Consider the following 12,820-nt stretch of genomic DNA (forward strand, 5'->3'; position numbering starts at 1 on the left):
AATGGCCATGAATGGTCATGAAGTTGAAATGAGAAATGAAGGTCAAGAGTTAGAATTTGAGTAATTCCACCATTCAAGTAAAGCTACCTTATCACCATGATCAAGACCTTTAAGACCCATGACCAATGTCATGAAGAGCCTCATAACCAAGGTCATGAAGGGCCTCCTTACTCATGGTGCTTCATTACCACCCTTACCTCATGGGTCCCACACACATGCAAAACAATTAAATAAAAGAAATGCAAAAACTAATTTTGAAACTGAATATAGATTTTAATAAGAAAACCTAACAATCCCCCACAAGTTTCAAAATTGCAAAAAAGGACTCGTGTTGTGACTGTATTAGACACTAAAGGACACATCGTTGTAGGTGTCTTCAAGACTTGAGCCTACACTAGGTCTAATAAATGGTGCTACAAAGTACAGGTAGAGTCAAACTCCTTGAACCTTTCCTCATTAGTGTAGCTGACCGTCCCATCATCCATGTCGTAAAGGTCGACTTTTGGAGCTACCTTCTACATTACACATTGGACTTTTGAACTGGCCATGTCCCTTATCTTGGATTCATGAATGTTTAGAGAACTCGCCTATAAGTTCTCATTGGTGGCGGCCAAACCCCCTACATCCACTTAGGTTAGTCTCTGATGTACACCACAACTAACACACCCCCACATTCCTTGGGATTAGACTAATTAAGAGCTTCGCTCAACCTTACCCTTGTGGTAGTACTAATACCTTCATCTACACTCTAGAATGGAATAATTATAAATAGTAGTACTGAACCGGTCCTCCCATGACTTCGTTTGTACCCCTTGAACCTAATTTAGGTATTTAGCCTCTTCACATAGGTAGGGTATCCATCATGTGACCCGAGGATTAGGCATTAACCCCATTCCTGTAGATGCAATACACAAGTTTTTGACAGACATAGCCTTTGTGAACAAGTCAGCTTGATTTCTTTCTGACTTCACATAATCGATAGCTATCATCCCTTCATCTATGTACTGTCGCACAAGATTGTGTCTAAGGCGTATATGCCTCTTTTTACCATTGTACACCTTATTCTTGGCTAAGTGAATAGCCGCTTGGTTATCACAATGTAGTGATACCGATGGCGTCGGTTTTACCCACAATGGTATATCCGCCATTAAACTTCTAAGCCATTCGGCTTCTATTCCTGCCTTCTCTAAGGCTATGAACTCAGCTTCCATGGTAGAGCTTGTTCCACATGATTGCTTTGTGGACTTCCAAGATATTGCACCGCCTGCTAGTGTAAACACATACCCACTAGTGGCTAAGGATTCGTTTGTATCCGAAATCCAATTAGCATCGCAATACCCTTCTAAAACTATTGGTTTACCACTATAGTCTATAGTACCTTTTAGGTACCTTAGTAATCTATCAATTGCACTCCAATGCTCTTTACTTGGATTTTGAGTATGTTGACTCAACTTTCCTACCGCAAGAGCAATATCCGGAAGTGTACAATTCATAAGATATGAAACTGAACTAATGATTTGTGCATACCTTTTCTGGTTCACTGGTTCACCCAAGTTCCTTTTCAAATGGCATCCCACCTCAAAAGGTGTTTTGATTGCTGAAAGTTCATGGTAGCCATACTTTTTAAGTATGTTTTCCACATAAGGAGCTTGAGATAGTGATATACTATTTCCTTGCTTGATGATCTTGATCCCAAGAATCATATCAGCTTCCCCTAAGTCTTTTGTGTCAAAATTAGACATCAAAATATGCTTAGTTTGATTCACTATTGCCAAGCTCGTCCCCATTATCAACATATCATCTACATATAGTAGAATAAATACGCCTTTACCACCGTGAAATTTGCTATATAAGCACCTTTCGGCATTGTTGACGATAAAACCATTTGAAATTAGAGCCTTGTCTAACTTTTCATGCCATTGCTTAGGCACTTGCTTCAATCCATATAAGGATTTTTTAAGCTTGCAAACTTTTTGCTCTTGTCCTTTTACAATACAACCTTCTGGTTGTTTTATGTAAATTTCCTCTTCTAAATCACCATTTAGAAAAGCAGTTTTTACATCCATTTGATGGATGACCAATTTATGTATTGACGCTATTGCCAACATAACCCTTATTGAGGCAATTCTAGACACAGGGGCAAATGTGTCAAAATAATCGATGTTTGGTTTTTGCCTAAATCCCTTGACAACAAGTCTAGCCTTGAAACGATCAAGGGACCCATCATTTTTTAACTTCTTTCAAAATATCCACTTGGTCTCCAAAGTTTTAGAGCCAATTGGTACATCTACCAATTCCCAAGTATTATTCACCAAGATTGAATCAAGTTCACTCTTGATTGCCTCCTTCCAAAAGATGGCATCTAGTGATGTGATAGCCTCTATAATTAAGAGGATCCTTATCTACCAAGTAAACAAGCCACTCATCATCCTTATATTTGGGTCTTTTAAGTCACTTGCTTGTTCTTGGTTGATTTCCATCACTATTACCCAATTGATTGATATTCTCTTCAATTGGATCCAATCCCCCATTGATCAATTGGCTCTCCTTACTTATAGGTAAGGCGGAATTAAAGGGGAATATACTTTCAAAAAACTCAACGTCCCTTGATTCTATGATGCTATTTGGTTCAATAACATCATCCATGGATTTAATTACCATGAATCGGTATGCCGTGCTATTTATCGCATACCCTAAGAACACACAATCACATGTTTTGGGACCTAGTTTCCTTTTCTTGGAATCCGGTAATAACACCTTGGCCAAACAGCCCCAAACACGTAAATGTTTTATACTTGATTTTCTACCAAACCATTTTTCAAATGGAACCATACCGGTCTTGTTATGTGGGATTCTATTTAATATATAACATGATGTCAACATGGCTTCCCCCCACATATCAAGTGGTACATTAGAACTCAATAACATGGAGTTCATCATCTCTTTAAGAGATCTGTTTTTTCTTTCCGCTACCCCATTTGATTCCGGTTGGTAAGGAGCGGTCGTTTCATGGATAATTCCATTTTCCTCACAAAACTTATCAAGATTAAAATATTCAGTCCCTCTATTGGTTTTAAGTCTTTTAATCTTCTTGCCAAGTTGATTTTCAACTTCTGTCTTGTAAGATATAAATGCCTTTCCGGCCTTATCCTTTGATTTGAGCAAATAAATCATGGTATATCTAGAATAATTATCTATGAATGTTATAACATAATTGTTTCCTCCCCTTGACTCATATGACTTATAGTCACTTAAGTCACTATGAATCAATTCCAAGAGATCACTCTTTCTATCCATAGTCTTGTGAGGCTTTTTGGTTAACTTAGCCTCCACACAAGTTTTACACTTGTCCTTGGGAGATTCCACATTTTCGATGTCATCCCTAACTTGCATAGTTTGGTGATATATTTTACACTACTATAACCTAACCTACCATGCCACAAATCAAAAGAATTAGACGAAACAACAAAGTTAGCAGAAGAGGTACTAGCCTTTTCAATTACAACATTGGAAATACTAAGTACAAACAATCCCTCACTAAGATATCATTTTCCCACAAATACATTGTTTTTAGTGATAATTGCCTTATCACTCTCAAAAGCCAACTTCATTCCTACTTTATTAAGCAAAGGAATTGAAATTAAATTTCGCCTAATATCCGGCACATGGAGAACATTGGTGAGAACAATAGTTTTCCCCGAAGTAAGTTTCAAAGTCACCTTACCTTTTCCCATAACAGGGGCACTTTGGGAGTTTCCAATAAATACTTTTTCATCATTTGAGCCCATGGAACAGGAGGAAAACATCTTGAGATCACCACAGATATGTCTTGTAGCACCGCTATCCAACACCCAATCCTTTGGTTTTTCAACCAAATTGGCTTCTGTGATCATAGCTACAAACACATCATCTTCAACTAGGTTCACCTTTTCAACTTTTTTCTTCTTGAACCTACAATCTTTCTTGAAATGGCCAACCTTTTCCACAAACAAAACAAACCAATTTCTTCTTCTTAGAAGACTCATCATAGTCTTGATGACTTTTCCTCTTCTTGTTTTGCTTGTTGGTTTCCACCAAGTTCGCTTTTAGACGACTTTCTCCAAGGTCTTTTTCACCCTTGTCTTTGAATCGGTTCCTTTCTTCAATCTTGATCCTTACAACCAACTAGTCTAAGGTCAATCCTGTCTTCTTATGTTTCATAGACATCTTGAAAGCATTCCATGAAGGTGGAAGTTTCTCAATCAAGGCACCGGTTACAAATTCTTCAGGTAAAACAATTTTCTCTTTTGCTAGCTTCCCAACCACAATTTGAAATAAATCAATTTGGGTTGATATGGTGTCACTATCTTTCATAGAAAAATTTAGAAAGCTAGCCACCAAGTATTTATTTGAACCAACATCTTGAAGAGAATACTTTTTAACCAAAGCATCCCAAATCGAATAAGCATATTCTAATGAACTATACACATGGTATAAGTCATTAGATAATGCATTCAAAATTCGATTCTTGCATTGGTAGTCCGCTTGAATCCAAGCCACCCTTTTGCCCTCCTTAATAGGATCATTACTTTTTTGTTTTGTTTTTATGGCTCTTCTTAAACACTAAGGCTTGGGACCATAGATTAGCAGCTTCTCTACCCGTTTTGATTTTTGACCCTAAAACCACTACTTCAAGCTTTGAGATTTGAAGAAATGGAGTGAGTCTATGAGATCTGAAGATTTTAATTGGATAGAGATCATGTTTCTAATGTTTAGCTACTAAGGTCTCCTTGAACAGATTTTCAGACTAGTTAGGTACTTTCTTGTTGGATTTCTTTTCTTCTTTCATCGTTTTATGCATTAGAATCTATTCTTGCGGTTTGTTGGTCTCAGCATTTGCTTGATAGAAATCACTTTGTCACTCCGTACGATTTGATCGAGGGTTTGCGAAATGGGCGATTGAAGTTGGGTATAATCAAGGTTTTTTTTGTAAATTTGTAAAATCGAAAAACTTTTATCGTAAAAAAAGAAAGTTATATTTACAATTAAACCCACACACTTTCAATATTGGCAGAAGATAAAGGTGTGAGTGTTGGATCCACCTACTTTAACCGCAAGTCTGGGGGTTACACGTGACAAAATGTCTTTTGAATAGCAAAATTCAAGAATTGATGTATTTGGAACTTGTTTTGGACTGTGTTGGTATCCTTAATGCATTAGAACGTCAAACCATGCTTCCAGCACAGACTGCCAAGAGAAAACATAAAATCAAACAAATAATTAAATCCAGTTTTGATGTATATACAAATGAAATTATGTGCGGAGCTTGTAAAGCTTTCTCAATTTTATTTAAAGAGAAATAGAGAATGAATATACAAAAAGAGTGGGGACTAAAGTCACTGAGTCCCAATCCTCTCCACTCAGCCTGCTCCTCCATCTATTACAGTATTCCATAACACTCATACACTCATAAGGTTTGTGCATATCAAGCAGGGATAGCTTGGGTTCTACATTCATATGAGTGTGGTGGCTATATAGGTAGAGGTACATCATGCTAGGTGGAGATCCACTAGAAGTCTTAGCAACTTCTTACTCCAAAAAAAAAAAAAAACCCAAATTACTTGAGCAACTGTAAGCAAGTCAACGCTTGACAAAACAAGAAATAGACAAGTAACCTTAAGTAACAAGTGAATCATAATAACTCGACGGTTGGCTTACTTGACAAAGATCCATATACTCTTATTCTCTTTCTCGCCAATATTCAAACTGGAAGTAGCAGACATGAAAGAATATGTAAGGAAAATTGGCTTACCATGTATGTTAACAACCCGGAGAAAGCAATTTCCTTTGATTGTGCAACTCTCTCTTCTTTCTTCAATGTTCAGTGTTAAAATAAGCCTGGCTGTTGGGATTGGAGGAGGTTGCAAAAGTCCCCCCGGTGCTGCCATGGTGTGGTGGATTTGTTAATTTAGGTGTTAAAAATAGTGAGACAGGGGAGTTAGTGTGAATTGAATTGGTTTTATTTGAATGGTTATTTTTCCAGAAATGGATTTTGTGAGAGTTGTGCTTCTGTGGACAAGAATTAGAAATGCATGGTATTTATTAGTTGATTATAGAAGAAAACAACAACATGCAAAAATTCTTCTCCCATGGCTTCTTCTAGCTATTGCAACATGTCTCCAATCATTCCCATTTTTGCTGGTTTTCTTCTTGTTTCTTTTTCTGCATTGTCGACGTCAATTGCGTTACAAGACCATGAGTTTCAGCTTCAGACAAACCAGACTTCCAAATCCGGAGAAGATTTGCAGAAGCTAAACATAATAAGAGCTCATCTCAGAAGGATCAACAAGCCTTCTGTCAAGACAATTAAGGCATTTCCACTGTCTCTGATTGGCTTTTTCAAACTTGATTTTTTATTTTCTTGTTCAGTTTTTTCAGTTTGGTGAAGTACTGGGTTTCTTGTTTGATGTTGCAGAGTCCTGATGGTGATCTCATAGATTGTGTTCCATCACATCTACAACCAGCTTTTGATCATCCGAAGCTGAAAGGACAGAAACCACTGGTATTCGAATTATACTATTAACAATAACTTGAAATTCCTATTCCTTTCTCTTTTGAAATAAAACTTTGAGCTTCTATTACTCGTCGTGTTGCAGGATCTACCAGAGATACCCAAGGGTTATGAAGAACTAGAATTGGTGCCGGATGTATTTCAGGTATGGATGAATTCAAGCGAATCTTGCCCAGAAGGAACAATTCCGATCAGAAGAACCACAGAAGAAGATATGTTGAGGGCTAGTTCCATCGAAAGATTTGGAAGAAAACCGATAAGACCTGTTATACGAGCAAGCACGGCCAGCCATGAGGTTAGTTTATTAGACGTGTAAAATTTGGAAGACACATACTATTCTTTGTTCTCCATTGGATGCATGCCACGTAAAATTCTTTATATTTCAACTGCACAATGTGCACATTTAACCAGACATCAAATCCATTTTTCTTAAAATGTACCAAACCATGTTTTCAGATTTGTCGCTTCATAACTGGTTTGAAAATGCAGAATTTCCTAAATAACTGATTCTTTTTCCATTCTTTATTCAAACTTGCACGATTTCCTCTTGATAGTAGCAAACTGGCATGGGTTTTTCTGCAACTTGCATGTTTAATTTGTATGGGATTACTGAACTGACTCATTACGAATTAACCATAGTATGCAGTTGGGTATTTAAAGGGCGGTCGGTATTTTGGAGCGAAAACAGCGATTAATGTGTGGTCACCTCACGTAGCTGACCCGGGTGAATTCAGCGTGTCACAGATTTGGCTAGTTTCTGGTCCAGCCGGAAATCTTGACACCATTGAAGCTGGTTGGCAGGTATATATGTAGTGAAAATTCATAAAGGAAAAAGGAAAAAAATATTGAATTCTTGTTCAGTTTTTTCACTCCAATTCAATCTTTCTCATCTACCAACCTCTTTTCCTTTATGAAAAAAATATTGAATTCTTGTTCAGTTTTTTCACTCCAATTCAATCTTTCTCATCTACCAACCTCCCTTTTCTGTTCAATTCAAGACATTCCAAGCGAGAGAGGTAATTAAAGCTGTCATATATATCTCCATTTATTTTCTACCAGGTATTCCCTTCGCAATATGGAGACAGCCGACCCAGATTATTTGTTTTCTGGACTGTAAGTAACTAGTTTCATCAAATTAACATTCTTTAATTAATTTTCTCCGCTAGGATTAAGGATTAGTGCTAATCCGTCTTGGTTTTTTTTATATATAAACAGTCTGATGGATATCGATCTGGATGCTACAATCTATTGTGTTCAGGCTTTGTGCAAACGAGCAGAAAAATTGTTGTTGGGGGTGCTCTCGCCCCCATATCCAAATTTAATGGTGGGCAAATGGAGATCACCCTTACGGTCTTTAAGGTATTTTAAGTGGTTAAGTCTTCATTCAGATTAAGCTAATACTGAATGACCAAAACATTTTTGGGTTGGCTTCTTTTTTCATGTATACAAACCATGCATGGATGTTTCATGAAGACGAAGGATTGAAGTAATATTTGTCATCGTTAATTTATGAACAGGATCGGAATATTGGGAATTGGTGGCTTCGATTTGGAGATAGAGAACTGGTTGGGTATTGGCCAACAGCTTTGTTTAATGAACTGCGCAATTATGCAAGTCTGGTAGAGTTTGGGGGAGAGATCGTGAACCACCGCTTGTCGGGGTTGCACACGACGACACAGATGGGCAGCGGTCACTTTCCCGGATTAGGTTTCAACAAGGCTTCTTATTTTCGCAACGTTCAAGTTGTGAACCTGGCTAACACCTTGGTTACTGCAAATCTTCAGCTCTTAGCGACTAATCCAAATTGCTATGATATTAGACAGCGACAGGCAACCAACAAATATTGGGGAAGGAATTTCTTTTATGGAGGTCCAGGAAGGAATGGTAGATGCCCCTAAAGGGAATTTAGTGTGGGTTTGAACTTGAAGAGAAATAATATATATATAGTATTGTTGCTGTTTGTATTTTTAGCATCATACAAGATGTCAGAATTACACAAATCTAACAACCAAGAAGAGGAATTTGACTAGATAGTTCTCCATGATCCAATTATGTTCCAAAGGGTCCAGTTATTACCCCATATGTTCATCAATGAGTTAGCTCAGTCTCCATCTCTATGGCATGAAAATTTGATGATAAACTCGTCTGTTGAGGCAGGTTTTTATAGAAGAATCACAGGAAGTCTTACGTAAAGGATCCAAGTCCATGAATTTGTCAAGGGAGTGAGAGATTCAATATACATTTGAATGTGATTTCTTGCAATGCCCATCTGAAAATAAGTAATTAACTTGCTTATTACCGCATAAGAGATCCCAAGTAACTTGCCTAAACCACTCACTATACCATTTAAGTATCACAAGGGATCCCAATTTTTGCTCTGCATAATCTAATTGTTGTTGACTCTAATGCCTGATTTAAGGGATATTGATCGCTACCCTTCACCAATTATAAAACCAAAAGAGTAAATCTTGACCCAACTAATTACTTTTATTCAATCTCTTAAAAAGCCCAAAGGATTCCTTTAACAACCGATGCAATAAAGCACACCAACATTCAGAGCTGCTTCCTGCTCTCTAGACCTAAACTGTAAAGCAATAAACTGATTTTTCTAGTCAAAGGGCATGCATTCTCTGGAATCTTAAAGAGTACACAGGCTTACATGTAAGGAGAGAAATCATATACTTGAGCTCACATCTCAGAGTTCGTCTTTGAGAGTTGACTCTGGTTTTTGATGGGACAACCCTAGAATACCATTTTTCTTATTTTAGATAACCAAAAGCAAATAGTTTTACGACCTAAGCACACTACATGCCCTAGAACTGAAATCGTGAAGCAATAAACAAACAGGTGAGTCTTTTTTTTTTAACAGATAAATTGATTTTGGCTAAGTCATGGCTCCTTAGAGTTCGTCCTTGGCAGGTGATTTTGGCTCTGAAACATCTTCAGAAGAGTATTTGATGGGATAAACAGCTTCCATGGCTATACCACAAAGTCCCTCTTTAGATCTGATTCCACGCTGCATTCTAACGTATCTTTTTTCTCCCCATGTGGATCCCCATGAGTTCCTCACGATCCAGTACTTGGTGCCATCAACAATCATTCCATACCCAACAGCTGCCACTCCATGGTCTAGCTCTATTCTGCAAGGTCTAGTGAATACTGTTGGGGTAATTGTATTACAAATTCTTCAAACACACAAAAATGAAATTGCAATACAATTGAGAGATGAAAATCTTTAGCAAATCCGGAGAGCTTAAAGTTGCAACCGAATGAACCACCGATCGATGAGGTTGAGTCACACCTTGAGTGATGTTTTTAAGGTAATTGATGCACCCTACTACCAAGGGTTCATCGCACCACCACCTCCAAGATAAAGCAACCTCCAACTAGAAGATGAGGTAGTTCTTCTATTCCCTTCAAGGAGCCAAAAGCTAGAGCACAACACTTAGACAACTCAAGAAAGAAATGAACTTTGTAAAACAAATAATGTGAGTGAAGAGTGTCACTATTTCACACCACATGCAAGGAAGGGTTGGGTTTATATAGGCCCAAACCACACCTCCTCACAAGAGGGAGAATCAATTCTCCATTCCACTAATGGAGAATCAATGGCTTGTCCCTCCTCCACTAATGTGAATAAACCCCCTTGACCTAACCTCCCCACTACTTGGAGAAGTAACTCTCATATTCACTTCTTTGGAATGAATAGTATTTAATCCATTCAAAAACCTTAACCCCACTAATGGTAATAGCAATGAATGGTCATGAAGTTGAAATGAGAAATGAAGGTCAAGAGTTAGAATTTGAGTAATTCCACCATTCAAGTAAACCCACCTCATCACCATGATCAAGACTTTTAAGACCCATGACCAATGTCACGAAGAGGCTCATAACCAAGGTCATGAAGGGCCTCCTTACTCATGGTGCCTCATTATCACCCTTACCTCATGGGTCCAACACACATGCAAAACAATTAAATAAAAAAAAATGCAAAAACTAATTTTGAAACTTAATATAGATTTTAATAAGAAAACCTAACAATATCTTATAACTGTGAAGAAGATTTAGAAAAACTCTAATATCCATTAACTACTCCAATATTTTGTGAGTCCTGTGAGAAAAAGAAAGAGCAAAAAAATAGGGAATAAAAGAGGAGATTCATGAGAGAATAAATAAGAATGAAAATATGGTAGAATAAATAGAGAGCAATTAATGGATTGTGAGTTAGTTTTTAATTAGAATTTAATATTTTATTCTTTAAAACTAAGGATTTAATGATAGCCATTAGATAATGATTAAGAATGACATTCGTACCCATCATCTTTATCTAAAATTTTTATTTTAGAAGGGTCCAAATAGTGGTATTTCACATGTATAATAAGAAAAAATGGAAACTATATAGGGATATTTCAACTTTTAAAAAATTCAGAAAAAATATAGGGGGTATTTCAAATTTTAAAAAATCCGGGGGCCATGGCCCCCGGCCCCAACGTGGCTCCACCACTGCTTCCACTATACATTCAAAAGGGGATTTCTTTGTGATCCATCTTGTCAATGCTCAAAGATGCTCCTTCCTTCTAAGTATGTACGTGGTGGTAAGAAATATAGTGCAATTCCCTACTCTCATGAATAAATGACTTTATTCAATTGATCACTAATAGCCAGGTAGTGACAAATGCATGTACCAATTTTATGAAAACCCATGCATCGTTGCAACGTCTATGTATAATTTTCCATTGAAGATATGCCCATTCCTATCAATTAAACAATACACGTAAAGATTTGTGAATTTGAACGAAATGCATCTGGACACAAGAGGTGTTTCTTTGCATTCTTTTGTTACGTCTTTTCAGAATCAGAAATTAGAAATTTAAGAGAGTCGATCTTTTAGCATTTATGATCTACTTCATCAATACTTAGAGATGAAACTTCCTCTTAAATATATAGTAAAGAAGTGTGGATGGAGAACAATCATCTATCCCGACATATAGAGAAATCCAACTCATTTTTTTTGGGTAATTTTCATCTGGACCCCTTGAGGTTTGGTCCAGGTCTCTTTTAGTCTAGTTTAAGTTTTCTTTTGCATATGGCTTCCCCTGTGGTTTTTAGAAATGATTAAATAAAGACAAGTTAAACAAAAACTGTTAGTTTAATAAATTTTATGATGAAAATACCCCTCTATCCTTTGGATTCTTTTATTATTTTAGTTTTAATCTATTAAAATAGGTATTGTAAAATAAATAAATAATAAATATTCATTGGATCTGTACCAACCGAAATACGTTCAACGTCAATGAATTGTTGTACTTGTTGATTTATTCTTTTCCCTTCTTCTTCATCAACACCCCGCCTCCCCCACCCCCTCCCCCGCCCTGCTCCGTTGTTGCTATGGAGCATTGCAGGTAAAGCACGGCGACTAGTAGTTGGATGTGAAACCCGTGCCTGATGCCCTTGTCATCAACATTGGTGAAGTTCTCGAGGTTTGATTAAATATGGGTTTTCTTGATCTTATAAAATAGATTATATTCTCCTTTGGCTTCCCATTCTTCGAAGATTATGTAGATTAAGAAAACCCAGCCAAAGGAGAATATTATCTAGGACTCGTGCACGGGTTTCACATCCAACTACTGGTCGTTGTGCTTTACCTGCAAGCAACAGCAAAGTCAGCACTGTCGGATCAGTGTGAGCCTGAAGAAGAAGCCTTCGTGGGAAGAAGGTGCCGAAGGTGGTGGCGGCACCGGTGGCTGTGCTGGAGGCGGTGGTGCTGATGAAGAAGAAGCTTGACGAAGGAAAAAAAGTATCAATAGGTACGGCAATCTCCAAATCTACATCGTCGTCGACGGCGAACATATTTCAATCGGATTACGAATCCGATGAATATTTATTATTTATTTATTTTATAATATTTATTTTAATATATTAAAATTTTTTTAAAAAAATCCAAATGACATAAGGGTATTTTCGTCACAAATTTTATTAAATTAATAGTTTTTGTTTAACTTGTCCTTATTTAATATTTTTTTAAACCACAAAAGACCATATGTAAAAGGAACTTTAAACTAGACTAGAAGTGACCTGAACCAAACCTCAAGTGGTCGGGATGAAAACTACCCTTTTTTTTATGTTTTTGCACGTTCCAGTAACACGTTCCACGAAGTTACTGAGAATAAGAAGAGAGAATCCTAATTAATTTTTCTAGTATCTCTTCTCGCTCTTCTCCACAACTGTACGGGCTTAATTAAAGTCTCACAATACTCAATTACGTTGTCG

The 12,820-nt window shown here is 37.1% G+C and overlaps 1 protein-coding gene across 1 annotated transcript; it reads left to right on the forward strand.

Moving 5' to 3' along the window:
• Positions 1-1,111: 1,111 nt before the first annotated feature.
• Positions 1,112-8,448, forward strand: LOC149029671 (protein neprosin-like). The gene is made up of 8 exons (XM_089143781.1): positions 1,112-1,135; positions 6,096-6,350; positions 6,455-6,541; positions 6,636-6,845; positions 7,190-7,351; positions 7,610-7,663; positions 7,766-7,909; positions 8,068-8,448. The coding sequence occupies exons 1-8, from the start codon at positions 1,112-1,114 to the stop codon at positions 8,446-8,448; spliced, it is 1,317 nt and encodes a 438-aa protein (XP_088999907.1).
• Positions 8,449-12,820: the final 4,372 nt, after the last annotated feature.

This window comes from Hakea prostrata, chromosome 1 (genome assembly GCF_041222555.1).
Source record: "Hakea prostrata isolate BN-2017 chromosome 1, UWA_Hpros_2, whole genome shotgun sequence".
NCBI classification, from domain to species: domain Eukaryota; kingdom Viridiplantae; phylum Streptophyta; class Magnoliopsida; order Proteales; family Proteaceae; genus Hakea; species Hakea prostrata.

Excerpts from the sequence above, each read along its gene's own strand:
- LOC149029671 (XM_089143781.1), top strand. The coding sequence starts at position 1,112 with ATGGCGTCGGTTTTACCCACAATG. Across the intron at positions 1,136-6,095 it reads CGTCGGTTTTACCCACAATG|AAGAAAACAACAACATGCAA; the intron begins GTATATCCGCCA and ends AGTTGATTATAG. Across the intron at positions 6,846-7,189 it reads CAAGCACGGCCAGCCATGAG|TATGCAGTTGGGTATTTAAA; the intron begins GTTAGTTTATTA and ends AATTAACCATAG.